The sequence below is a fragment of the Aulonocara stuartgranti genome (assembly GCF_965226115.1).
Source record: "Aulonocara stuartgranti genome assembly, chromosome: 10".
NCBI classification, from domain to species: Eukaryota; Metazoa; Chordata; class Actinopteri; order Cichliformes; family Cichlidae; genus Aulonocara; species Aulonocara stuartgranti.
In genome coordinates this window covers 21,561,827-21,586,754 of record NC_138946.1, presented here as the reverse complement: position 1 = coordinate 21,586,754, position 24,928 = coordinate 21,561,827, and the positions used below count along the sequence as shown (strand labels likewise).

Genomic DNA, 24,928 nt, shown 5'->3' with positions numbered 1-24,928 from the left:
AAATGTGGGTTTTTTTTCCTTTCACTGCCTTTAATAAGCGAAATTACAGGTTAAACCACTAGATGTCGCTGTTTTGTCACAAAGTGCATCACAAGTGTGAGATTTAGGACTGATTCCCTTCCACTTGTGATCCTGAGGAGTTACTGCTCAGCATGCATCACTGTTGAGGACTCCAGGTGGTGTACCTCAAGACGATGTGCTCATCCGCTTTGGGCATGTAGCAGCCGATCCCTGTACGACGTTTAGATGACAAACACTGATATTTACACACATACAGCCTGACAGAGCATTATAACAGAAACAACAGCAATAGAAATAACAATGGGGCGTAGCATCCTTTCTCTAAAAGACAAAAAAACATGCTTTAATAGATAAATCACTATTAATGTGTAGTATCACCACCTTCTCCTTCTATAAAAGATAAACACGCACAAATGTTGTCAGAGCAGATACTTTTTCAATAGCTGTAGGAGGCAGTAATTGAAAAAGACAACCCAATCTCCTGTCTCATTATGGCTCATTAAGTCGTCCTCAGATATGCTGAGGTGAAGCTCTGGGGATGACACTCACCTACATCCAGTCTGTCGAATTCTCCAGAGCTTTCAGACAGGATCTCCCAGTATGTCTTCTCATCCTTATTTCCAGCCACTCCATTCACACTCTCCAAGAACAGGCCAAAGTTTGGGTCCTCCTTCACTGTGAACCTGGCAACACAAACAGTCAGGGCTTTAAGAGCAGAAATGGGTCACCCTCAGCTTAAATATGTAAGAGAATCAGCCGGGGCTCCTTTTTAGCAATAAAGCATGCTAGACAGTTATATTAAAGGGGATGTCATGGGTGGACTTACTTAAAGTCGTGCTGTGCATCGTGCAGTCTCCTCAGAGCTCCCAGCAGCACACCTCCCTTTACTACACTGCTGGAGTAGGACTTGAGAGGCTCGTTAGACTGCTCGTTCTCCACAGACAGTTTGATAGAGAGGGATCCTGATTGTGCACGCAAAGCAATTCACATGTGATACAATTTATGATGCACGTCTACAAAAGATCAAAGCTTCTGTAAAATTTACCTTCATCTGTGTCTGTAAGAGCGCCACGTGTCAGCAGGAGGAAAAAGCCCACAGAGAGCAGAGCTGATGTCCTTAGTGCCATGTCGAGCGATCTTCTATCTCAGATGTGTGTCTAACACCACATCACCTCACTACTTATAGCATGCCTAACCCACATTTGTAAGCAAACTCCAGTCCCAGAAAGTCACGAGGCACTCTCACATACCTTTGTTGAGGTTAAACATTCACATTCACATCCTGAAACTTAAAACTAACACAGAAGTGCTTTTATGTGACAATCAATGATGGTTAATGTGTGCTTTATAAATACAGAAACACTGTTATCTCGGAGGTTACACTAGATGATTCATGATCTGTCCTGTGGCTGTGGGTTTTTCTTTCAGATGGGTGGGAGAATATCTCTTTCCCTAAAGACAAATATTATGTTACGCAAACAAATTTTTCTTTCTTTTTTCTTTTTTTTAATCTTGACAGTAGAATAATAAATGTAAGTGAACTAAATGTGACCCAAGTCTTATCAGACGAACCTGGTTATGGGGGCACAAAACATCAATATAGAACTAAAAACGGCAGGTTCACCTTTATTTTGTGAACTGACTTATCCCCCATCACACCAAGGATGATCTACAGAGAATTCAATTAAAAGAACCAAAGTTTAAACCTGCTGATTTAGGTCTAAACCTTACCGTCTGAAAAAAACAATATGGTCCCTCCTCTTAGCAAAATGAGTCTGGCTGAGAAAGAGAGTAATAGGCTGGTTTGCTGAAATTGCTCGTCTGGCCACCAGAGAGTGAGAGCTCGTTTTAAGTTAGTCTGATTAAGAGGCAGGTGCGATTGGCTAAAAATGGTTTTGATTTCCTCTCAGGGGTGATGTAAGGCATGTAGGGCCCGCTTGAACGCGAGTAACCCCGTCTGTTTTACCGAAAATAACCCGGGCACTGCAGCATCAGCACCAGGCAGCTGCGCAGGTGCGGCCTTTAAAGAGACAGAGGGGCCTCATGTTTACAGCGATGGAGCCAGACTTTATCATATGTATCAGCATTGGATGTATACACTTAGCACATCTATGCATATACAGGCTGTATATTGTACGTTACCCCAGCAAGAGACAGCCCCAAATAACCACAGAGCAGAAATCAGCACAAAAACATGTTTAAATTGCGGTCACAGAGGCCAATTTAATCAAGAAGGCTCTAGCAGTCACAGCGATATGAATATATTCAATTAACTGTTTATGAGTTCCCAGTTTAAGTTCAGTGTCCCAGCTTTAAATCCCCCCAGTATTCTTAAAATGTTTCGGAAATGTGCTTATTATCGATCTGCCCTGCTGTCGATTATTGTTCACAGGTTTTATTTCCAATTCATTAAAAAACACCAGGTCGGGATGACGATTTGATCTGTCAAAAAAACAAAACACTGTTTCCTCCACTAGCATCTTGCCAGCAACGCCCTGCATCCCAGACCGGCGTGCGCACCACACAGACGCACTAACCGGCGAGAGGATAACGGCGGCTGCTCTGTCGGGCTGCAGCTGATGCTGCTGAAGCATCTGCAGCGCTGTTTGCTTGGTTTAGTGTGTGTGTCTGTGTGTGTGATTCCAGATGTCACCGACTGAGGATTGGCGTCCACACCGCTGCGGGGGATGTGTGTGAGTACAGGCCGTTTGGATGCGAGTTCGGGACGGACGGATTTCATGAAAGGAACAATCTCAGCGAGGGAAAACATGACAGTCTTCCCGCTCCCCTGACGATTCTCCGGGATGCAGTCATAGTCTGAGGCCGGACATGATCTTAATCTCAGGGATTGCTGTAGTTGATGCGGGATGATGTGCGCCGCACCCCGAGTGATATTGATAAGGGGAACACAGCTCGGTCCTTCACTGCCCCGCTGATTTTTGCTTGACTGTGGCTCGTAGTGATCATCTTCATCTATTTCTTTTTATTATTTCTTTTTTGATTTTTTTTGCTGGGCTGGGACTATTTGGGAGACCTTCTGATGTGGAAGGACTGGGCTGATTTGCCTGAAGGGATCAACTGAGCACTGTTGCTCTCACCCGGAGGGAAACCAGGGCTGAGCTGCTCACCTGGTCATTTCAACACAAGTATGTGAAATGTTTTGCGTGTATGCGCGTGCATGTGCAATGAAACACACTACATATTTAGAAATGACCAGTGAAGCCACTTTTACTGCAAGAATGTCCTCAGATCATACTAATGTATGACTCATCTACTTAAAAAAGTCACTTCTGCTAAATACTGTATCTGGCTTTCACCCTTTTACTGTTAACAGGTGCTTTTTGGAGAGATGTGAGCATCCCTCACCACCAATGGCAAGTCTCTGCAGGGTGCAGAATCAGTGCATATTGCACTGCTATACATTATAGTGATAACCATATTTCATCCCCCTGTATAGGAGACTTCTTCTATGGCTGTCTGAGCTCATGTGTCCTGTCTTTAGGGCCGCACATGGTGAAACACTGAGGCCTTCCTCTGACTGAGAGGCCATTAAAGTCTGTCAGGGTTTTACAACGCTTATATGCAGGCTTGTAATGGAAAGTCACTAATGGGAGGATGATCAATAGAAGCCTTGGTCAATCTTCATCACTGGCCCTCCTTTATCTGAGGATATTTTATTACACATACAGTAGGTCATCAGTGGCAGACACTGACTCAGAGTACTACTGCAAGCACTGCAAGGCTTGCATGACAGCAGCAGACGTTTGTAGCCTTTACAGTAATCGCTTAAACAGTTTGGATTTGCAAATACGCATCCCACAAATGTTTTCTGATATACTTTTACATCCATCCCAAATTTCAGTAGTATATGTGATCTGATTGGTGTCGTGTAATAATCGTCAGTGGTACCTGCAATGATCACACTTGGACATGGCTAAGTGGATGATCTGGCGTGGTTTGTGTATGTGTATATTGCATGCATTGCAATATCCTGTTTATTTGTATCTGTCCACAATGGCTAAAACTGTCCTAAAGACATAATCATATTATTATTATTATTACTGTTATTATATTATTATTATGGTCATTTCAGACTTGCATAACTAGGTTTTTCTTTTTCAAAATTATTTGGATGTAATTTTGTAATTTTATGCATTAGTTTTGTTCTCTTAAAATTAGACACATACAAGACTTTTATATTATAAGAAAGATGATTATAAATAGTATAAATAGTATGTAAATAGTAGCTTGTTAAATATACATACGACCCACTAAGTCAGAGCAATCTGTGAACATACAGATAGTAGTCTCCACATTACTATGAAGGACATGCCAGTAAGCAAGTTCCACAATTTTGGACAATATCACACAAAATTTGATATAAGCCTGCTGCTTAAACACAGACATTATTGATCAAATGCATCTATACCATTTTTTCACCAATGCACCAATATGTTTGGTGTAACATGAATCAAGTAAATTTCATTTGCCCAGATTCCAATTTAAGTTTTTGTACTTATGTAATAACATTACATGTGATCAAGTTACTTAGAGTCAGGACTTTGGGCCTACATCATTCACTCACACAATAGTACTTTAATATGTTTATGTTGATGTGTAACATCCACGTAGTTCATTTAAAGGTTCTTAATAAAAAAAACTCGTACTGGTCAAAACCAGGCCACTCAATTAATTCCTTAAGCTGTCTGAATTAGGCCCGTTATCCCCCGAGTTAATTAAACTTAGTTCTAATAGTAATTTATGTGTGTCAAAACCTATTGACTATCATTAATGATTAATGAAATAACTGTGTTATAATTTTGTTTACACTTCCAACAGGCTGCTTTGACTCGGGGTGAATTTGTGTGAATCAGCAGAACTGCAAGTGTGCTGCAGGACTGAAACCAGATCCCAGCTCCTCACGCTCTGAATCTCATTCCCTTAAAACAGCCAGTCCATAGAATAAACTGTAATCAGATCATGTCCGGCACCTAGTTTTAGGATGATGTCTCCAGTTAAACTAAAACCATTCCTGGAACACACCCTTACGCACTCACCTCTGCTGAGCCTACAAAAGTCTATCAGTTTGTTCACTATGTAGAAATACTTCAAATGAATTAGAGCTGCTGCGTGCATAGTGCCGTTTACCGGCTAAAGTTTGAATTAATTTGGTTTATTATGGTGTCTTTTATTTCTAACTACATCTAGCACGTGACACAAAAACTATCTCTGTCAGCTATACTTTGTGATTAACGAAGCTTGCTTTGGTTCATTTATCAGGGGAGCTACACTTCATAACCTGTATAAAACCAGAGATACGAGACGCCATTGCTTTTGAAGCAGAGACTGACACGTCTCCCTCTCGCCCTCCCCTGCAGCCTTTCAGCATGGCTGAGAAGACGATCGAGCAGGGCTCGGTCAGCATCCCCATGGAGGAGACCAAACTTCATGGCGGAGCGCCTCAGGAGGCGCCGCTGCTCACCCACCTGAAGAAAGTGGAGAACCACATCACTGAGGCCCAACGCTTCTCCCACCTCCCACGCCGCTCCGCTGTGGACCTGGAGTTCAATGAGCTTTCGTACACCATCCGGGAGGGTCCGTGGTGGAGGAGGAGAGGTACGGGCAATGCTTAATTCACACAGTAACCATGATGGATGAGCAAGCAAACATTACCAATGGCGATCAATACGAGGAGGCCTTTAAAAGCCTTTGTGACATTTAAGAAAAACAATTTTTTCTTGTTGTTGTTATTTTCTGTTACCTTTCTCCATTATTCTGCCACATATATCCCAGCCCACTACACACACACACACTCACACTCACAGACCTCCACCATGTTGTAGCAGCCAGTGTGCCTGCAAGCTTTGCTGCGCTCAGCACAGTTTAGACATAGTAAATAATTTACACTTGCAGGTTGGCACGCTGCTTGCGTCTCTTTTGTGGCGATGGCGAGTCAAGCCCATGATTGAGCTGTTGAGCTTGAGCTTGTGAAATACAAACAGCGCTTAAACTCAACGCCCTTGTTGCTGATGAGCCTCCAGCCTTCAGTCGACTCGTCAAATAAACCACCCTCCGCAAACTGTTCGGTTTAGCTGCTTTTTTTAATGCTCTATATGCTCAAAAGGATGGGGGAATGTGAGGATAAAGGGTGCTTCAGAGGAATCCTTTATTTACACTAGGCACATGTTACCCTAGGAAAGCCTCTACATGATGCATTGCAGGTTGTGCTATTTTCAGTCTTTTGTAATATTGATGCGCATTATGAAAGCCTGGCAGAGGAGTATTGTGAAACCTGAATTCGTGGAGAGTATCAACAAGGAGCGAAGAGGAACAGCGAGGGTACCTCTAGCTTGGATCAATAATCCAGCGTTGCTTTGTCCATTGAAGCCCATGTTTTTTGGAGGCTAGTTTATTAAAATCAGCCCCTGGTTTGCTTCTGTTTTCTCATCGGGGTGCCTGCCTCAGCTCATCAGCCTGATGATGTGTGAACAGAAAGTGTTTCTCCATCAGCTTTTGCAAATTAAGTGGCTCCATTCATAAAGAGGTTCTCCTTGTCATTTTACCCTCTGTCCAAACTCGCTGAACCTCCGATCACGCCTCATACTGGGCCCATCCTGCCCATTTGTTTTAACCAGCAAGCCACACCTAACTTTCTAATTTCACCTGTGCTGGAGTTTATTCTGAGGGGCTTGTCTGTGTTTGTGCCTCATTTACCCAGCTAAGCTCAGAGCTGCTCCTCTCTGATCAAAGCTGCAAAGACAGTGTAACAGCACAGAGCTTAGAACTGCTGATCTGCTGTGTGCGTTTATATCAAGTAAAAAACACACGTTAGCGACACACTGCTTGTGAGTCACCTCTGAAAATCTCTGTGATGAGCAGGAAGCAGAAGAACTTGTAATGCAGTGAACGTAGTTTCTGTTTACTGTAAGTCAGTGGAGGAAGGTAATGCATGAGCCGTCCTCTGTCTGTGTTATTGTTATTGTGGGCCCTTTTGTCGTGAGGCCAGTTATTTATCGCTGCTAGGATGAAGCTACTGTGACCCGCTTTCATGTTGAGGATATTTTCCTCCCGAGGGAGATAACTGGTGAAACACTAGCTCATACTTAAAAGGGGAGGGAGGGAGGAAGGGAGAGTGGGAAATGTTTACATGCCCCCAGGCGATTTACTGTGAGTTGCTCATTGCACCTGCACTGATCATCTGGTTAGTAGACAAAGGAGGGTTGCTTTTATTTATTTTTTTGTTATATTTGCAGCTTATTCATTGAATGCTGCACTTCCCGTACCATTATCCTTTTAGGGCTAATCTCAAATCTGTAAAAGGAGTGGTTCATGCTCAAAATGGAGCATAGATGCTCAGTTCTGAGACTCTGTGATGGAAATCATGCATCCTGCTTCATCACTGACATTGTCTTGCAGAAAGATTATGGATAATTTTCATTAGCATTGATCAAATATGAAAATAAAATCTCTACATGACGTCTGCATGATCAAATGAAGGTAAACTGGGAGCCACTCTGTTTGTTTGCCGTACGAAGGCTGGATATTATCTATTAAATATTCTGATCCCTTCAGTTTAACAGAGCTGTTTCTTCCGTTAAACAGCCAGGCTGAAAATGAGGCTGTGAAGTGAGAAAGAACTTACACTTCTATCACTCGCTCTTCATCTCTTATTGAGGCCCGTGGCTCCATGATGCATTGGCTCTCACCAGTAGCCTATAGCACACCCACGTCTCTGACTGAAGTGTCAGCTGTGTGGAGGACAGCCTAGACATCGGGTTTTGACAGAGAAGAGGAATGCATGCAAAAAAAGGGTTGTGTCTCTGGTTTTGCTGCTTTTTTAAAGAAATCATTTTTGTGCATCAAATGTATAAAAATGTTGTAGACATGCAAAGCGGTGAAGTATTCTTTCTTTTTTCAGTCTGTTGTGATGGATTGTGTTTTTTCCCCCCAACCAGGTAGTATTTTAGCAGACACTTCCTTTAAGGATAGAATGAAATTAGATGAAATAGATACCAGTGAACAAACAGTAAACTCCAAGTGTGAAGGGAAAAAAGAAGAAGGTTTGTTGGGAAAGATCTAATAATTTTCTTTCACTTTAGACATGTGATGACCACACCTGATGCTATTCCCCTTCTTTGACTTTGTCCATGAGATCAGGCTTTAGTCACTCACTGAATAGAGCAGGGAACAGTGAGGTGAGCCACATAATCTATGGCTCTCATGGCACTGGGTTATGTCCCTGCAGACCCACACAGATAAGGCCATTATCGTCCACGGCTTGTAGCATCAGGTTAGATCATCAGTATGCACCACATGCCATGGCATCACTGCTTCTCTGGCAGCAAGCAGCTCTGCTGTCTGAGTGGAGGCTGTCTGATGTTATAGCACTGAAAGGAGGAGGGGGCACTACTTTTAGGCTATTTAACTCAGAAGGCTGGCAGCTGTGCTGCTGAGACCCTAATTACACAGCTCAAGACAGGAAAATGTGTCCATACAGACACTGGAGAAATGGGTAAGGCGAGGGAGACATGCGTCAAAAGCCAGGGTACTTAAAGCTCCTTTTGACATTCGATTTCAAAAAGATTTCAGGTTTTCTGTCAGCTCTTAAGCTGGTTGTTTTTGCTGTTCCCATTGTGCCTGGAGAACTGCAAAGGTTAGAGAAGTTCATCATTAAAACTGGAGTCATCTTCATTTGCAAGCCACACCAAAGCAACCGTTTGTTAAAACCGCTGCATGGGAGTAATGACTGTGGTTCATCTGTTGGTGCTAGTGAGGGCATCATCATCTTAGATTACTGCTTTAATATGCACACTCCAAACCCCCTGCAGGTCTCAGAGACTCTGAGAGCCTGGATATGTCTGAACTATAGTGTTTTTTTAAAACTAAGCTAAATTTCTTTTTTCTTTCCCGCTTATGAGTAATATTTATGAGTTTTCAGTTTTTGGTATTTTTTAATTTTGTGCTTAATCTTTTGGAACATTTTGTTTTCATATCTTTTGCATTTAAAGGTTTTCTTTTCTTGAATTAGCCTTTTATTGTTCATCTTTCTTTTAAGCATTTTAACGCATTACACAGAGCAGTTGAAACTGTCTTTGTGCTAAACAAATAAACTTGGTTTCCTTTGTCTCGCGCCCGAACCCTAGCCCCCTCTAACTGCAGTTCAAGCTTCATTCTGTATGCCAACTTCACTTAAGAAGTCACTTCTAACAGCAAGTGCATCTCTAATCTCTAATAAGACTCCCTTTGCTGGGTGGTGGGGATGCCATGGCCAATACCTCTGCACTGTGACTGACAGGACTCTTAGTTCTGCTTAAAAGTGGTATTTATCGTCTGGGACTTTAAGTGGTGGAGTGAAAATAGGCTTTCTACCTGCATAACCGTCTGTTGAAGCTCTTCTAAAATCAGTGAACTGAGTCCGTTCCAACATGAGACACAAAACTGCCTGTTTCACTGTTACACTGTCGGGAGGCTGAAAAGTTTTTTTTTAACAAGTAGTTTAAAAATGACCAAGCGGATGGGTCGTAGCACTTTACATTCCAACACAGGATATAAGAGTTCATTTCATGCTTTTGTCTGTTGTAAAGCCTGAGGGTGGTAACACATATATTCAACAAGAGGAGCGCAGACCTCCACAAAGCCAGCTATAGGGGAACAATGTTACATTGTTATATTTCATAAATATTCTTTTTGTTTTGTGTAGTGCATTAAACTAAATGGAAAGTGTCCTGTTGAAACTACTTGACATAGTTATTTTTATTTTTGACGATACAGTAAATGTGAACATGCATTCCAAGTGAATTACTACTAAATAAAGTAAGTTATTTGTCAATAACTGGACATGAATAACTTGAGCTGATTATATTTTATATCGCAGTGTATTTCTAATGAACTAAGCAGCTCATCCTCTGTCTCTTAACACTTTCTTTAAAGATATAATGTATTTGGGGTCAGTTTGAAAGAAAGGCAGATGTGACACGTAAACGTGAGGTCAGAGGTCAAATGTGACATGATATTTGGATGCAAACTATAATGCGATATTTAGTGTCATTTCCTAAATATTGCCAATACAAATAAAGGCAGCAGAAATGTAAGCGTAGTTTTAAAGATGAAGACATTTTATGAAAGTTTGACCTTATTTGACTTTGAAGAGGTCAGAGGTCGAAAGTAACATGATAGCTAGAATCCCAATGTGTTATTCCTTATATGCCTATATGTTGTCAGTACAAATAATGTCAGGAAGAAACATATAAAGCTATATATAACTATATAGCATTATTATCACTTTGACCTTCAGATCAATCTATTGAGGTCAGAGGTCAAATGTGGCATATTTAATACTTTTTAGGCTACTTTTAAAAGGTTTTTTTTTTTTTTAACCAATAAATCTTTAAGTTGACCTTGAAGACTTGGTGGATGTAAGCCAGTTTTTAATGGGCTGTTAATATCACCCTACTCTGCACTCCTACAAAGTTTTATCAGAATTTAATCAAAACTTTGTTTACAGACAAACTGACACGTGAACGCTGTGAAAAACACAACCTCGTTGGCAAAGGTAATAAAGTGCAGTACTCCCGCTCTAAACACTTTGAACGAGCTGTTTATCAGATCAGGAGCATTCAGTTTTATTTTTCCATCGTTACTCTTTTTTTTCCACACAGTTCTTGTACTTCTCGTTCTCATCGTCTTTCCGTATCATTTCAGGGCCACATTAAAAAAATGAATAAATAAAAGATTAAATGAATAAGTGAAAGAGTTCAATTTGAATCCAAAGGAAGAAACGCTCACATTAGACCTTATAACATTTGGCCTAAAACCATGAGTGTTAACTTTGAAGTAATGCTTATAAGAATAACTGGTGAAATTAATCACATGATTATAAATAACTCAGCTTTTTTTTGTTGTTGTCAGGTTATAAAGCCCTCCTGAAGTGTCTGTCAGGAAGATTTAACAGCAGAGAGCTGATTGGTATCATGGGGCCTTCTGGAGCCGGAAAGTCCACACTGATGAATATTTTGGCGGGGTACAGGTGAGCCCTGCACTTGGAGTTATTGCAGATGTGGAAATGGAAGATTGAATGATATGCACATGAAGAGGTCTCTCTCATGCTCAGAAGCTGGTACTGTGTTTAAAAACAGGGAGACCGGCATGAAAGGTACAATCCTGGTGAACGGCCGACCGAGGGATTTGAGGACTTTCAGGAAAATGTCCTGCTACATCATGCAAGATGATATGCTGCTGCCACACCTCACTGCGAGGGAGGCCATGATGGTGAGGTCATTAAAAAAGTAAAATCTTAACTTCTCATTGAATCCTAGTTCAGCAATGACAGCTGAGTTCTGTCTGTCTTTCAGGTTTCCGCCAATCTGAAACTGAATGAGAGCATGCAGGTCAAAAAGGAGCTTGTAAGTCTGAACTTACTGATGGTATTTCTGCATTACGTGCAGAAGCGGTTGCTGATGTTAGGGGTGTGGAAATGAATAGAAATGTGTCTAGCTGCAGAGAGTTTTGCTTGCCATTAATACAAATGTTTCTGAGGTAATTTGGGGTAAAACTGCAAAAAAAATGAGGAGTCTTACTTTTTGATCATTTTAATTTTGGGGGACTTTTAAGTCACCACTTTAACCTGAAACAGTTGTCTAATAAGAATTTATATTATGCTATTTAGAGAAGCAGGGCACAGACAAGACAGAGGAGGTCAACCTAATAGTTGCCTGATATAATGGAAATCAATGACCTATAGCAGGGGTGCCAAAGGTAAGGTCCAGGGACCAGAATCGTCCAAACAAAAACTCCTGTCCGGCCCCCTGGACTGCTTTGGAAAATGTTAAGGAAGGCATAAATTTTGGACTTTTAATTGTATTTCATAAGTTTGACAGCTTTTCTTACAAATAATGACTTCCCACCCTTGTTCAAATTACAAATAATTAAGTAATTAAGTAATAGATAAACAGTTACCTACTATAGAATTTTTATTTTCAGTAAAATATTTTTAAAAAGAAATTTTCTGCTTCTTCTGTACAGTGACAGAAAGGTGGGTTTAACTGGTCTGGCCAAAGTAACATTAAAGTGGGCTGTGGCCCGTGATGCAAAATAGGTTTGACATCCCTGCCTTATATTATCACAGCTAACCCAAGCCACATTATCACATTGGAGCCAGAATACTTGTCTGATCCACATCAAACAACACTGAAGGCAGCAAAACACTGTATGCTGATGTGCAGCTGCAGTTGATGACCACTGTCTTGTCTGCAGTGAAATCCTTCTGCTGCACATCACAGCATACATCCATATTTGGCTTTGAAGTTAAATCTCTTTCATATTGCACACCTCTATTTTTAGCTTTGAGTAAGCGCGCCGTGGCGTTCCAACACTTCTCTTTGTTTGGGTTGAAGGTGGACGAGATCCTGACCGCTCTGGGCCTTCAGGAGTGTGCTCAGACACGTACCATCTCTCTCTCTGGGGGCCAGTGTAAAAGACTGGCCATTGCCCTGGAACTGGTTAACAATCCACCTGTCATGTTCTTTGATGAGCCCACCAGGTAGGACAACACTCATCTGGATTAACTCTGTGTGATTTCAGCTGAAATGCAGTCTAAATAGTGCATCTTTCTTTGCGTGTCCCATCCAAGTGGTCTGGACAGCGCGTCCTGCTTCCAGGTCGTTTCCCTCATGAAGTCCTTGGCTCAGGGAGGACGGACAATCATCTGTACCATTCATCAGCCCAGTGCCAAGCTCTTTGAGATGTTTGATAAGGTAACTTGAGTGCTCTTTCTCCTGGGCATGCCTCACCACCCATTAGCTGCAGCTCAGACCTAGACACTACATGCTTGCAGGGTTTGTTTCATGCAGCTGAAGCTGTGTGGCAGTCGATACCCGGCCCTGTTGTTTTGTCAGTTGTCGATGCATTATTCACGGAGCCATTGTGTTCAAAACTATGTTGATTACTCTGTACATGTGTTCTTATTCACCAGCTGTACATCCTCAGTCAGGGTCAGTGCATATACAAGGGCACAGTCCCTTACCTCATCCCTTATCTGAAGAACCTGGGTCTCCACTGCCCGACATATCATAATCCAGCTGATTTCAGTGAGTTGATTACAAGTGTATATCCATGCATAACTTTTTATATGTTATGCATCGTTCTCATTAGCTTGTCCTCTCTATTCCCAGTCATTGAGGTGGCATCGGGGGAGTACGGAGACCTGAACCCAGTGCTGTTTGACGCAGTCCAGGGCGGACTGTGCTCAGAGGAGGGCAAGAAGAACTCGAGGGACAAAACTGACTCCTCTTGTCCCTCACAGTGTCACAGTGTAAGTGATATCAGCGCTTTAACACATCACACACACCCTGTGTGTCTGGTATTTAACATTATTAAACCCCTGAAAGTACCAGACTTTACTCATTTTAAAGAATTGTTCATTTATTAGGAAAATTGATCAAATCTTGCTTTTTGTTGTCTCTGGTTTTCCTGGAATTAACCACGTTCGTTATTGTTGTCTACTTCTATTAACAATTAGATGCAGGCAACATATTTCTAAACTACAAAGCCACCATATAATAGAAATGATAAACGATACCTTTATAAAAAGTAGTAGTGCTGTACTTACTGGGGTTGTATTTCACCACAGATACTCAAATTGCTCACAGCTGAATGGGAACCTTAAAAATGCTGCTATGACAGCCAATAAAAAATATAATCAGTAGCTAAAAATTGAGGCAACAAAATAAATAAAAAATAGACCTTTCCTATTTCCTATTCACAGTAATACCTTTTAAATGGTACAATTTTTTCATCCCTACTCCACTGATCCGTCTCATTAGTCTCTATAAGCTGTCTTCTCACTATGTCTTTCTCAGCCCTATAATATAATAACTTAATAAGAGCATCAGCAAAAATGCTAGAACCGTGACTGTAAACCACCCACAGCTGTCTGCTTTACGGTTACTCCTGTTTAATGCATACTGCAGTTTTGCCCTGCTGCTTCCTTTAAGCGCAGTGAGGTCATTGATTTTCTCTGTTATTCTTTGTTATGCACTTATTACCCTTCTGATTCTGATTGAGCCAGAAGACAAACACCACTTTTGTATCTGTCCTTTAAATAAAACTACAGCTAGTGTGGATTTAGCTTAGATCTGCACAGGAAGTGGAGTTTTGAGTTTGAACCTGGTCCGTGTGGAGTTTGCGACCACTCCTCACGCTTCGAGCTTACTTTGGTTTCTTCATGAAAGCACACTGGGTTAATTCTGCTGTCACTGTGCCCTTGACCAAAGCAGTGGCCTACATGAAGAGCTGGCCCCTGGGTGCTGCTGCATCCTGATACTGCTCCTCCTAGTAATAATAATTAGAGAGAACATGTTTCCCTGTGGAGTTGAATAGAGATATCCTTATCGTCATAGTTTTCAATTTCATTTTTGTAAAACAAAACAAGTTATAGACAGTAAGTAAGCTGCAAGTGTCTCTGCCACTAGACAGAAACACTCTTGTTTAAAATACACCAAGAAATAATGCTACATGTTATCATTTTAACTGATATGAGTACTCTATTATTTCTAATTTTGCACAGGACACAGGAACACTTGAGAAGCATAGCTTCGCCACCAGTACATTCACACAGTTTTGCATCCTCTTCAAAAGAACCTTCATTACAATATGCAGAGATACGGTATAGTATTTACTCTATAAATATCTCCAGATTTTATCAATTAAAATTCACTTAAACTTTGTTTTTATTCTTGTCATGAGTTACAGACTTTTGAGTTTTATTTCTTTTTTTTCTCAAGGTGCTGACCCACCTTAGGGTGATGTCCCATCTGTCCATTGGAGTACTCATTGGCCTGCTCTATCTCAAAATTGGAAATGATGCCAGCAAGGTTTTCAACAACACTGGCTTCCTCTTCTTCTCTATGCTTTTCCTCATGTTTGCTGCCCTGATGCCCACAGTGCTAACCTGTAAGACTTGTCTTCTATGCAGAGAGTGGAAGTTGTTTGTCTGTTACAAGTGGAAAGTCTTTAAATGCCGCTGTTGTTCCACAGTTCCTCTAGAGATGTCTGTGTTTGTGAGAGAACATCTTAACTACTGGTACAGCCTGAAGGCCTATTACTTGGCCAAAACCATGGCTGACATACCGTTCCAGGTAGTGTTTTGCTTTTTGAACACTTCGTATTTTGTGCATGCGTGGAGTACAGTTTAAACTAATTGCATTAAAAATGTGCTTCACAGGTGATTTGTCCAATTATGTACTGTAGTATAGTGTACTGGATGACAGAACAACCTGCAGAGGTGGGTCGCTACCTGCTCTTTATGGCCTTGTCTACATCCACAGCGCTGGTGGCGCAGTCGCTGGGTCTGCTTATAGGAGCTGCATCAACATCTCTGCAGGTAAGTAATGGAGTGTTCTCTCCCAACAACGTACAAGAAAAAATAAATGCACCCATGTGGTTTTATAATGATAGAGGCAAAGTTAAGCTACTTCATAATAAGTAGCTTGGTGCACCCCAAAAAGTACATAAGCAAAAGTACACAAGTACATGTACTATTTAAGATGGGGAAATATTGCTTCTTTTTTTTTTTTTGCAAAATTACCAAGAAATTACACAATATTTAAAGTTGCTTACAGTGTAAGTTGTGTCTTCTTTTCTGTAAAATAACCCAAACTTATGCACAACTTAAAATTACTTAAAATGTAATTATTTGTTCTTTCCTGTATGGTACCTGAAGTTATGCAGTACTTAAACCTACTGATACACAATCTAAAATTACTTACACATTACTTAAAATTACTTAAAATGTAATTATTTCTTTGTTTCCTGTAAAAACCGGAGTTGTTACCTCCTTATTCTAGTGTCCCTGCCTAAGTATTTGTAGGTAAATATAATACATTGAAATTTCAAATAAAATACAATGAAATTTCATTTAATTACAGGGGAATTATACCCTTAGTTATGGGCTATATTATAAATGCTTGAATATGTAAAAATGGGCCTGTAGTGCACTGACTGAATTTCAGTAAAGAAAAAGATGTTTGTGTGTCAGATTTTGCTTTTTTCGCTGCTGGACTGTCTCTACTGTTTGAAATAAATCGAACGGGCTCACACAGCAGAGTTGTTACTACAGTGGGTGGTTTTAGTCATACATTTACTCTGAACAATGCTGCGAACATCTTGGCATTAAATGGCACTTTTTCACATGTAGCACACAACAAGAGATTGTGTGTGTCAGATGAGGTGTTGTAATCATTTATTGTTTAACGTAGGTGGAGGTGGTCACCCTTTATCAAAAAAGTATCCCTGCAATCCAAAATTTTTATTAACGAAATTTTCTGTGTTTTTGGTAAACTGGCTTTTTTTATTCTGGCAAGTCTGCATTTAGGAATGATAGCTTTGTTTAAAAGTGGAAGGTGTGAGGGTTGGGTTTTTAGAATAGAATAGAATAGAATAGAATAGAATAGAATAGCCCTTTATTGTCATTGTACATGTACAATGAAATTGTAGGTGCTCCTCTCCACTCACTAAATAGTAGACAGTAGGAATAAACTGCAAACAGGAGAAAACAGAAAGTCAAGATAGATATATACAAGATAAGATAAAAGGCATACAATGGAGAACAAAATAGTTGCAAAGTGCTCAGAGGTAGTGCAAAGTAAAGAAGCTGTTAATGAGTCTGGAGGTGTAGGACCTAATCGACCTGAGGTGCCAACCAGAGGGCAGCGGGTCAAACAGGTGGTGGGCGGGGTGCAAGGGGTCACCTGTGATGGCTCTGGTTCCTGAGACAGGAGGATCTGGCAATGGTCTCCAGGAGTGGCAAAGTGCAGCCAATGATTTTTTGGGCAGTGTTAATTACCCTCTGCACAGCCTTTCTATTCTCAGTTGTGGCTCCTAAGGACCAAACACCCAGGCACTATGAGAGCACGCTCTCCACTGAGGAGCGGTAAAAGGCCAGCAGCAGCTTCTGGTCCACGTTATTCTTCCTCAGAATTTCCCAGGGGAGGGGTGGTTTCAAGCTGAGCAAAGAAGGTGTTGTGCTCCCCTGTGAGTTTGAGGCTGCTGTCGGGGGTTGTGGGGCTCTGTCCTTTGTAGTTACTGAAAGTTTGGATACCTCTCCACAACTGCTGGGTGTTGGTGGTGGTGAAGAAGCCCTCTATCCACCTCCTGCAGGCCTCCTTGGCCCATTTAATGCCATTCCTCAGGTTGGCGCTGGCAGTGCAGAACAGGGAAATGTCCCTCAGCCTGAAGGCTGAGTTATGAGTCATGAACAGAGCCTGTACTTCACTCGTTATCTAAGGTTTTCAGTTAGGAAAAACCTGGATGTCACATTCTCTACACAGCATTTAATGTAGAAAAGGACAGAATGAGTGGAGGTTTCCAGGTCCTTCTGTTCAAAGATTGACCAGTCTTTCAGATCAAAACAGAGCATCATCTGGCCATGTTTTAATGACATGGGTGCTTCGAGGGGTTTATTTCCTGAGGGGAATGCAGGCAGGGATGAGGAGCAGATAGAGGTGGTCAGATTGTCCTAGGTGGGGGAGGGGTGTTGCTCTGTAGGCACGCTTGATGTTACTGTGACCTTCTGTGAAGGCTTCTGTTGTTGGTGAGGCAAAGTTACACTGGATGCATTGTTAATACATTTCTGCAGATAGTTGGTTAATAAACCACACTGTTTCAGTTTTTATTTTGATATTTGTTCAATAAAAAACATAACATGTATGCAACATGTAAATAAAGAGAATGGTAAAAGGACTGGATCTTATATAACACTTATCTACTCTGCCTGAGACACTCAGTGCTTTATACAACTCACCTAATTCACTTTTTAAAAATGCTTTTTCTACATAAGTGCTTTCTGTCAAACATTCACAGTCCAATGGATGCATCAGAGAGCAACTTGTGATTAGTATCTTGCCGAACAGCCATCCCAGAATGGTGGATACTGTGTGTATTTATATAAAGGTTTCTTGACAGAGTTTGATAAGGTGTCTAGCTGATGTTTTAAAGTTATGCAATTACTTGGTTATTATATTTTTTAAATAACTTGTTATCCAGCACTGACGTGGATGCTGACAAGTATCCCAGACTTCGCAGTGGCATAGTGTCTTCTTACCACTTGTAGTTTGCCACAATGAATGATAAGGTCCTCAAAAATCTGTAATGCAATGCAATGGGGAAAAAAGCAGCACTTATAATGACAGTTCCACAATGTAACAGAACAAATTTTATATTGCAGAAAGTTGATTCAGTTCATCCGGACGTTGTGTTATCTTCAGTCTCAGCTGACTGCAGATCTCCCAGCCTTATAAACAAGGCAGCTGCACAACAATCACAACGAGCAGCATCGCCTAACAATGAGCCATGAGCTCAGTTTGTGGTCATTAATATGCACATTACATTCAGAGAGCGTTGTGGCATGGTGGTTTGCAGCAACAAGGTCCTGGGTTTGAATCTCCTTTCTGTGTGGTCTTTGTATGTTCTCCCCAAGTCTGCACGGCTTCTCTCCGGGTACTCCAGCTTCCTCCCACAGTCCAAAGACATGTAGTTGGTGAGGTTAGGTTAACTTGCAATTTTAAATTGACTATAGGTTTAAATGTGAGTGTGAATGATCTGTGTGTCAGCCTTGCAACAGACTGGTAGCTTCTTCAGGGTGTGGCCCACCTCTTGGCTTCAGACGGTCCCTTCTTCTCAAGAAAAAAGGAAAAAGAACATGGATGGATAATATGCATATTAAAATGACAGTTAATCAGCAATGTGAAGATACTCTTAGGTACCCTCCTTGATCTAGACATGGTTGCTCTCCTTTTATACATATGGCCGTTTGCTCAAACCAGCTCTCCTCCATGTCTAGGCTGATCCTCATCCTCATCACTGAAAGAGTGCCCCCTACTCCGTAGGTATACGGTAACTAAACTGCAACATCCCACCTTTGATGTGGCTTCCCAGCGGTTCCCCAAGTCTCTGTAAACAGCACATATGGCCACTGAGCAAGGGTTATGATAATTTGCATATTAACAATCATGAAGCTGATCTTGTGTTAGGTAGTGGTGCTGGTTTTGATTGTTGTGCAGCTGTACTGTTAATATGGAGAATGTGCAGTCAGCTGAGATGGAAGAAATCACTTAGATGAGTTATAAATGTTCTTCTAACTGAAAAATGCTGTCTCCAGATGAACTGAATCAAGGTTCCTTAGCTGCATCATCAAGGATGCACCAAGCGTGCATTTTATAGAAAAAGTGACCAGTGTGAGCAAACAGCGGATAATGATAATGATCTAAAATGCTATACTACAATACTTTCTTTTGTCTGCTTACAAGGTAAGAAATTAACTTTTTCATATGATTTTTGCTGCTAATTCATTCCACAGGTGGCAACATTTGTGGGCCCAGTCACAGCCATACCTGTCCTCCTTTTCTCTGGCTTCTTTGTCAATTTTGACACCATTCCCAAATACCTACAGTGGAGTTCTTATGTTTCCTATGTCAGGTATGTCAGCTACCAATGAATTTCTAAGGCTGTTGAATAGAAAATCAAGCTTTTTCTAAACTCATTTTAGTAATTGGTTTCTGTGGTTTGACTGTCTACACTGACTCTCTTTAATCACCCACTTTTAGGTATGGCTTTGAGGGGGTGATACTCTCTATTTATGGGATGAACCGGTCTGAGCTTGAATGTCCAGACCCTGTGTGTAAGTTTCAAAAGCCAGAGGAGGTCTTGCAGCTGTTGGATGTGGAGGACGCAAAGCTTTACGTGGACTTCATGGTGCTGGGGGTTTTCTTCCTGATCCTCAGACTCGCCACTTACCTGGTTCTGCGCTACAAAGTCAAGTCAGAGCGTTAAGACGTCCAGAGGCACAGTGCTGATGGATATGGATGCTCATGAATATCCCAGAAGTGTGAGATAGTAAGAAAACCTATCCTCTCTCTTTTTCAGTTTCAACATTTCAAAATCAATCGAGTATGTGCTGCACCATTACTCAAACTGTACAGTATGGTACAGATTGAAAAGGTTTACTGATAAGAAAATGAAAAGTTTCAACTGTGAATTGTTGTTCCCTGCACACTGTTACTGTATGCCAGGTAATGGTCACCATCACCTTTCATAAATACAATAAAATATTGCTCAGTGGCACCATGAGTGGACAGAACACCCCCCAAAAAAGCAGATCGCATGTTTCATTAAGCTGAGAATTTTGAAAATGTACTTTTTTTGGTGACTCCAGGAAAGTGTTTGTAACTTGGAGCTTCTTAATCCAGTGCCTAAAAGGTATTTCAAGGCCCACAACAGAATCTGCTTAATTGACACAAAGAACAGCAGCCATCAAGATGACCCTGAAACGTGATTTCAAATCAGATCCTCTGTTATTGCCAACAGAAAAGTGGAAGCCTTTTTTGGGGCTCATCTCTCTCTCCTGTAGGATAATCTTGTCAGGTGTCCTTACCAAAATGCACGACGTGGCGACTTGTCTTTATGGAACAGAAATCGACTGCCAGTGGATGACTCTCCTCGCTGGAGACCATTTTCGCAGGCCTTTTGCCCCAGCGCTCACAGTGATGGGACACTTTGCCTCGGATGAAGAGCTTGTGAATATGTTAAGCAATGTGTCTTATACAAAGACTGACATGGATTCGCCCCGCATCCGGCCCTAACGACTCCTTACTTGCTCCTGCACGTGTTTGCTTCTGCCACAACTCGGGAAGCATTGAGTGAATTGGGAGCGACACGTGAAAGCGAGTAAGCTGTTTGCAGCCTGATGCAGTGGGCCGTCTTCATCGCAGACAGAATAGCATTTTAGGTGAAGTGCAATAGAATATATTATGGCTAAAAAATAGCAAAAAAAAAGGAGAAGAAGAAGAAGAAAAAGTGTTGTTTGTCTAATCAGTGTCGCTCTTTTGACACAGTTCTTTGAAATGCTTGTTTCCACTCGTATGACTCTTTAGCTGCCTCCTCCCTGAGCTGAAAAAGGAAGTCCCCTCCTCCTTTCCTCCTCTTTCTCTCTGCTTTGCTGATGTCTGACAGATGCGTGTTGTTCAAAACAATGTTAGATACTTGAAATGCTGGCTGGGCGGTTTTTGTGCCTCTGAACTAGAATGATTTGAGTTTTCTCTGCTTCCTTGTTTGCACATACACTACACCTTATATCTACATACTGGCTCTCTATTTCTCTCTCTTACACACACACACACACGCAGAGGTACATTACAGACATACACACACACATCACCATGGCAATGTTTAGAAGAGCCTCTCCTAGTCACACGGCAATGCAAATATTTTCCAATAGACTTGCTATGAAATATTTCTTACTCCAACTATGCTACTTAGTAATCCTTATTATAATACTTCAAATAATGTGAGTATATAACCAATGATTGTACAGTGAGTATGTCATGCTGTAAACAAATGTACATTTGCACTTTTCAGTGTATCTTTATTGTTTTTTCTTATTTATTTGTATTTAGTTTTATTTTTTTAAACCTACAAGACGAGTGCTGCTTGAAAGTGCAATGGGGGAAAGAAAACGGCACATGGATGTTGCATGATCATCTTAGGAGTGAAATTTATGAGATATTAAATTTTAGAGTATGGGACAGTGGTTTTATTTCCTCATCCAAACATATCTGTCCCGCCACGTTTGAGGAGATGCGAATCCTCCGCTCTGCACTGAGCATTTCTTTTAGAACATCTGGAGCCACGTGTGCGTCACTAGTGCGGATTAAAGATGACACGATCAGGAGTGAAAAGAGGCGAATGTACGAGACGTCCTGGATGGAAGAAGGCAGGGATACAGAACAGAGAGCCAAATATGTCATTATGTAGCTAAAGAGGTTCGCAGTCTCTTTGGGAAGCAGCTGGATTGGAGAGCAGATCACTAATCACTAATCTGCTTCGCTGTTCAGCACAGAGATGGCTGTGATTAATAGCAATAGTTCACATCGTGATGTTTATGAAACCTCCTGCAGTTTATAAGATTTATGTTCTTCTTACCGGTTCTATTATGTGCAATAACCACACAAAGGCAACTCTGTGAGACCAATTACATGAAATGTGACGCTGAAATTTTTTCGTTGTAGTGCGTTCGTTGCTTGTGTTCAGTGACAAAAGCTAATGTAGGGAAATGGATTGTCAGAAAGATTGTCACCTCAAAGACCAAAGCGGGATCATAACATTTATTCTAATATCAGGATAATTATAGAAAAAATGCATGGAATGAAATAAAAGGTGTTTAAACTCAATTTTCCTACAAAAACAGATGATATGTGTTTTAAGTTTCTCTAAATTGGAAGCAGAAACTTAACTGCAACTCCAACGCCAACCAATAAACAGTCATCAAGTAACTGGACAGTCTGGGGGAGTTTGGGGCTTAGATGTTAAGGCCCGTGGTACCAAAGACGAAAACAAGTCTCCCTTCTTCTCCCCCATAATGTGCATGCAGTGTCCAATATTACCATTAATTTTCTGACCAAAATAAGTGCTCTGAGGACACATTAACAAAGTCTGTAGTACAGTCAGTTTGTCTGGTAGAATCCCTGATTAGCTGATTATAAATGAGGTGTGGGAAGATGTGAGATGTGTGTAAGCGTTATGAAGTAGCTATGGAAGTGAAATTGCAGGATGCAATATCACTTGAACGCATGGTGACGTCACACTGTTTGCGCAGTCTCTTTATCACTTTGCAAAATCATTTCACAGCTTCATCCGTTTGCTCATAAGAAGCCACCGGGCTTATTGTGCACTCGCATGGTAAAGAGTAATATGCAGGCTATCCCTACAGAAAGCTTGGACTCTTATTAAAAATGTGTGATGGGATTAGAGGTAGTTGTTTTATCTAATTTTCCGCTTAGAGTTTAATTTCTGATTTTAAAAAAAATGCAAGTTCTGTATACTGAACGCTGTTCCGAGGATTATATTAAAGATCATTTATAACCTTTACCCTTTCTTTGTGAGATGATTTGATCGGACACTGATCGCTGATACTTTTTCCATAACCATATTTATACACTGAAGAGTAGCAAACACTTAATTATTTGTGATTCTTTCCAGTGCTCAGGAGTACACTCATCGTGAGCATTTTCACAAGACTCGTTTAGCTTTAAATTTACATTAGAGGCATTTAGGTAACCCAGTAGTAGCTCGGCTGCTGTTTCGTGCCATGTATTGATGCGAAAACCTCTTGAAACAGCTTTTTCAAATACGGGTGTGCTTTAAAACATAAATCATAAAGCTGAGGGGCGTGCAGGAAACATCAGGAAGAACCAGAAAATGATTTCCACATTTTATTGCACATTTTATAGCTCCGAAGCTCCCCAGTCCTGTTGACTTGGAGGGCAGTAATTGCAGAGAGGCACAATGTAGCAGGATGAGAGGGGCTGAAGTGTTTCCACGGATGTACATAATGGGTTTATCCAGAGTGGTGAAGCAGTTCAGTCATAAATTACGTTCCTCATCTCAGCAGAAGGTGACAAAAGAAAAGCAGCTTCAACGTAAACGCTCTTTTTCTACATTCACTGGGAAAATATTTAGTTGGGTCTGAATAGGAAGCTAGATTTCAAACTTAATCTACTCTCATTTTTTAAAATAGAGAGAAAATACATGAAAAAGCATGAAGAGAGAGGATATTCCTTCACTTTCTTTTGCTTATCCAGTTCAGACTTGTAGTGGGGCTGGATTCTGTCCCAGCTTTGATGGGGTGAGAGGGAGGTTACACTGAAAACATAAAGAGTGTTTTTAACTGTCCAAGTTCTTTGAGAGTTTTGCACAGCCTCAGAACGGACTTTAATAACTTGAAGATGATAAGGCTCTGCACTAGCACCTTGAGACAAATCAGCACGCTCGCTGGCCAATAAGGCAGCATTATAGCTAGTAAAGGAGCTGCCTGCCTGCCACTTTGCTCACCTAAAATCTAGGAAACTGAAAAAGCAAGGCAAGTTAGACTTCACGATTGTACTCAGAATAATGGGGTCATTGAAGGTAACTGCTAGTGTGAAATTCTAATGTGTTTCACTGTTGGATAAACTGGTCAGAGATGAAACTCATTAGGTAGGCTTGGCGATCCCAGCAGGCCCGATATCCCATGAACTCTTACCTGCATTGAAATATAAATAAAACACATAAAAGTGGTAGAGGCACAGCATTAATATTCTTCAACTCCCACTGAAGCTTTATTTAATGAACTACACGGCCTTGAAAGATAAAGACAGAGAATGATAACACGGCTCTCTGCTGTTACAGCTCTGTAAAGTGCAGCTGGTGTTTCAATGCTTGGAGGGCTCTCTGAGTATTCCCTATCACCACACAGTGAAGATGATGTTCAAAAACACCTCATAATAAACTCTTACACAGCCAGCTGCAGATCTGTAGGCCCTGATCAAGGATGCAGTCAATTGTAGCATTTAATGACAGTGAAATGCAAATGTGGCTCAAGAGGTTCATTAGAAAAGAATGGTGGAGGTTGCAATAACTTCACTGGACAGATGCTTCTCAGGTTGCTAATGTGGACCTCAACAGAGCTGACCCCATAACTAAGCATGTGACGCAAGGTTACTTTATGATGATGGTAAAACATCTAATTAAAGGGACAAGATATTAGTAATCAAAACAAAGGGGTCACTTCTTCTCAAACAAAGTAATGCTATATAATCAAATCATACCTGGTTAATGAATTTAAAACAGTGCAAAAAGCAATTGAATAAACTAAGTAAAAATAACAATTAAATGAAATAATTCAAGGTAGTTGAACACGTTATTGTTTTCAGCTCAGTTTAGTTTCAGTTAGTTTCCACAGTGTCATTGCTACTGTTTTAATCTTTTAATTAGTACCTGTGTGATTATTTAAGCTCAGTACAATGTTCTGATACAGACATGTGGCTTTCAGTCATAATGATAGCCCCTTATCAGTAGACATACTGGTTAATGCCAGTTA

General features: G+C 41.0%; 2 protein-coding genes across 3 annotated transcripts; one reads left to right on the top strand and one right to left on the bottom strand.

Annotated features, from left to right (window-relative positions):
• Positions 1 to 3: 3 nt before the first annotated feature.
• Positions 4 to 1,185, bottom strand: LOC309716394 (cobalamin binding intrinsic factor-like). Of its 2 annotated transcripts, none has more exons than XM_082550179.1 (4): positions 1,067 to 1,185; positions 848 to 983; positions 571 to 704; positions 4 to 231 (listed from the first exon to the last, which is right to left on the bottom strand). In XM_082550179.1, exons 1-4 carry the CDS (start codon positions 1,146 to 1,148, stop codon positions 158 to 160), a joined length of 426 nt encoding a protein of 141 aa, XP_082406305.1. In that variant the 5' UTR covers positions 1,149 to 1,185; the 3' UTR covers positions 4 to 157. The 2 variants fall into 2 exon arrangements, with proteins under 2 accessions (XP_082406305.1, XP_082406306.1); XM_082550180.1 differs by having other exon boundaries at positions 575 to 704.
• A 1,689-nt stretch (positions 1,186 to 2,874) lies between these two features.
• abcg4a (ATP-binding cassette, sub-family G (WHITE), member 4a) lies at positions 2,875 to 22,952 on the top strand. The gene is made up of 15 exons (XM_082549333.1): positions 2,875 to 3,167; positions 5,400 to 5,637; positions 10,930 to 11,047; positions 11,157 to 11,289; positions 11,373 to 11,423; positions 12,414 to 12,559; positions 12,650 to 12,773; positions 12,992 to 13,106; positions 13,191 to 13,330; positions 14,585 to 14,683; positions 14,802 to 14,970; positions 15,055 to 15,155; positions 15,242 to 15,400; positions 19,373 to 19,491; positions 19,620 to 22,952. The coding sequence occupies exons 2-15, from the start codon at positions 5,409 to 5,411 to the stop codon at positions 19,843 to 19,845; spliced, it is 1,929 nt and encodes a 642-aa protein (XP_082405459.1). The 5' UTR covers positions 2,875 to 3,167; positions 5,400 to 5,408; the 3' UTR covers positions 19,846 to 22,952.
• Positions 22,953 to 24,928: the final 1,976 nt, after the last annotated feature.

Coding starts and splice junctions, on each gene's coding strand:
- abcg4a (XM_082549333.1), top strand. CDS start 5,409: ATGGCTGAGAAGACGATCGAGCAGGGCTCGGTCAGCATCCCCATGGAG. Junction 11,048..11,156: donor AATATTTTGGCGGGGTACAG/GTGAGCCCTGCA, acceptor GTTTAAAAACAG/GGAGACCGGCATGAAAGGTA. Junction 11,290..11,372: donor CTGCGAGGGAGGCCATGATG/GTGAGGTCATTA, acceptor TCTGTCTTTCAG/GTTTCCGCCAATCTGAAACT.
- LOC309716394 (XM_082550179.1), bottom strand. CDS start 1,148: ATGGCACTAAGGACATCAGCTCTGCTCTCTGTGGGCTTTTTCCTCCTG. Junction 984..1,066: donor TCTTACAGACACAGATGAAG/GTAAATTTTACA, acceptor GTGCACAATCAG/GATCCCTCTCTATCAAACTG. Junction 232..570: donor ATTCGACAGACTGGATGTAG/GTGAGTGTCATC, acceptor AACGTCGTACAG/GGATCGGCTGCTACATGCCC.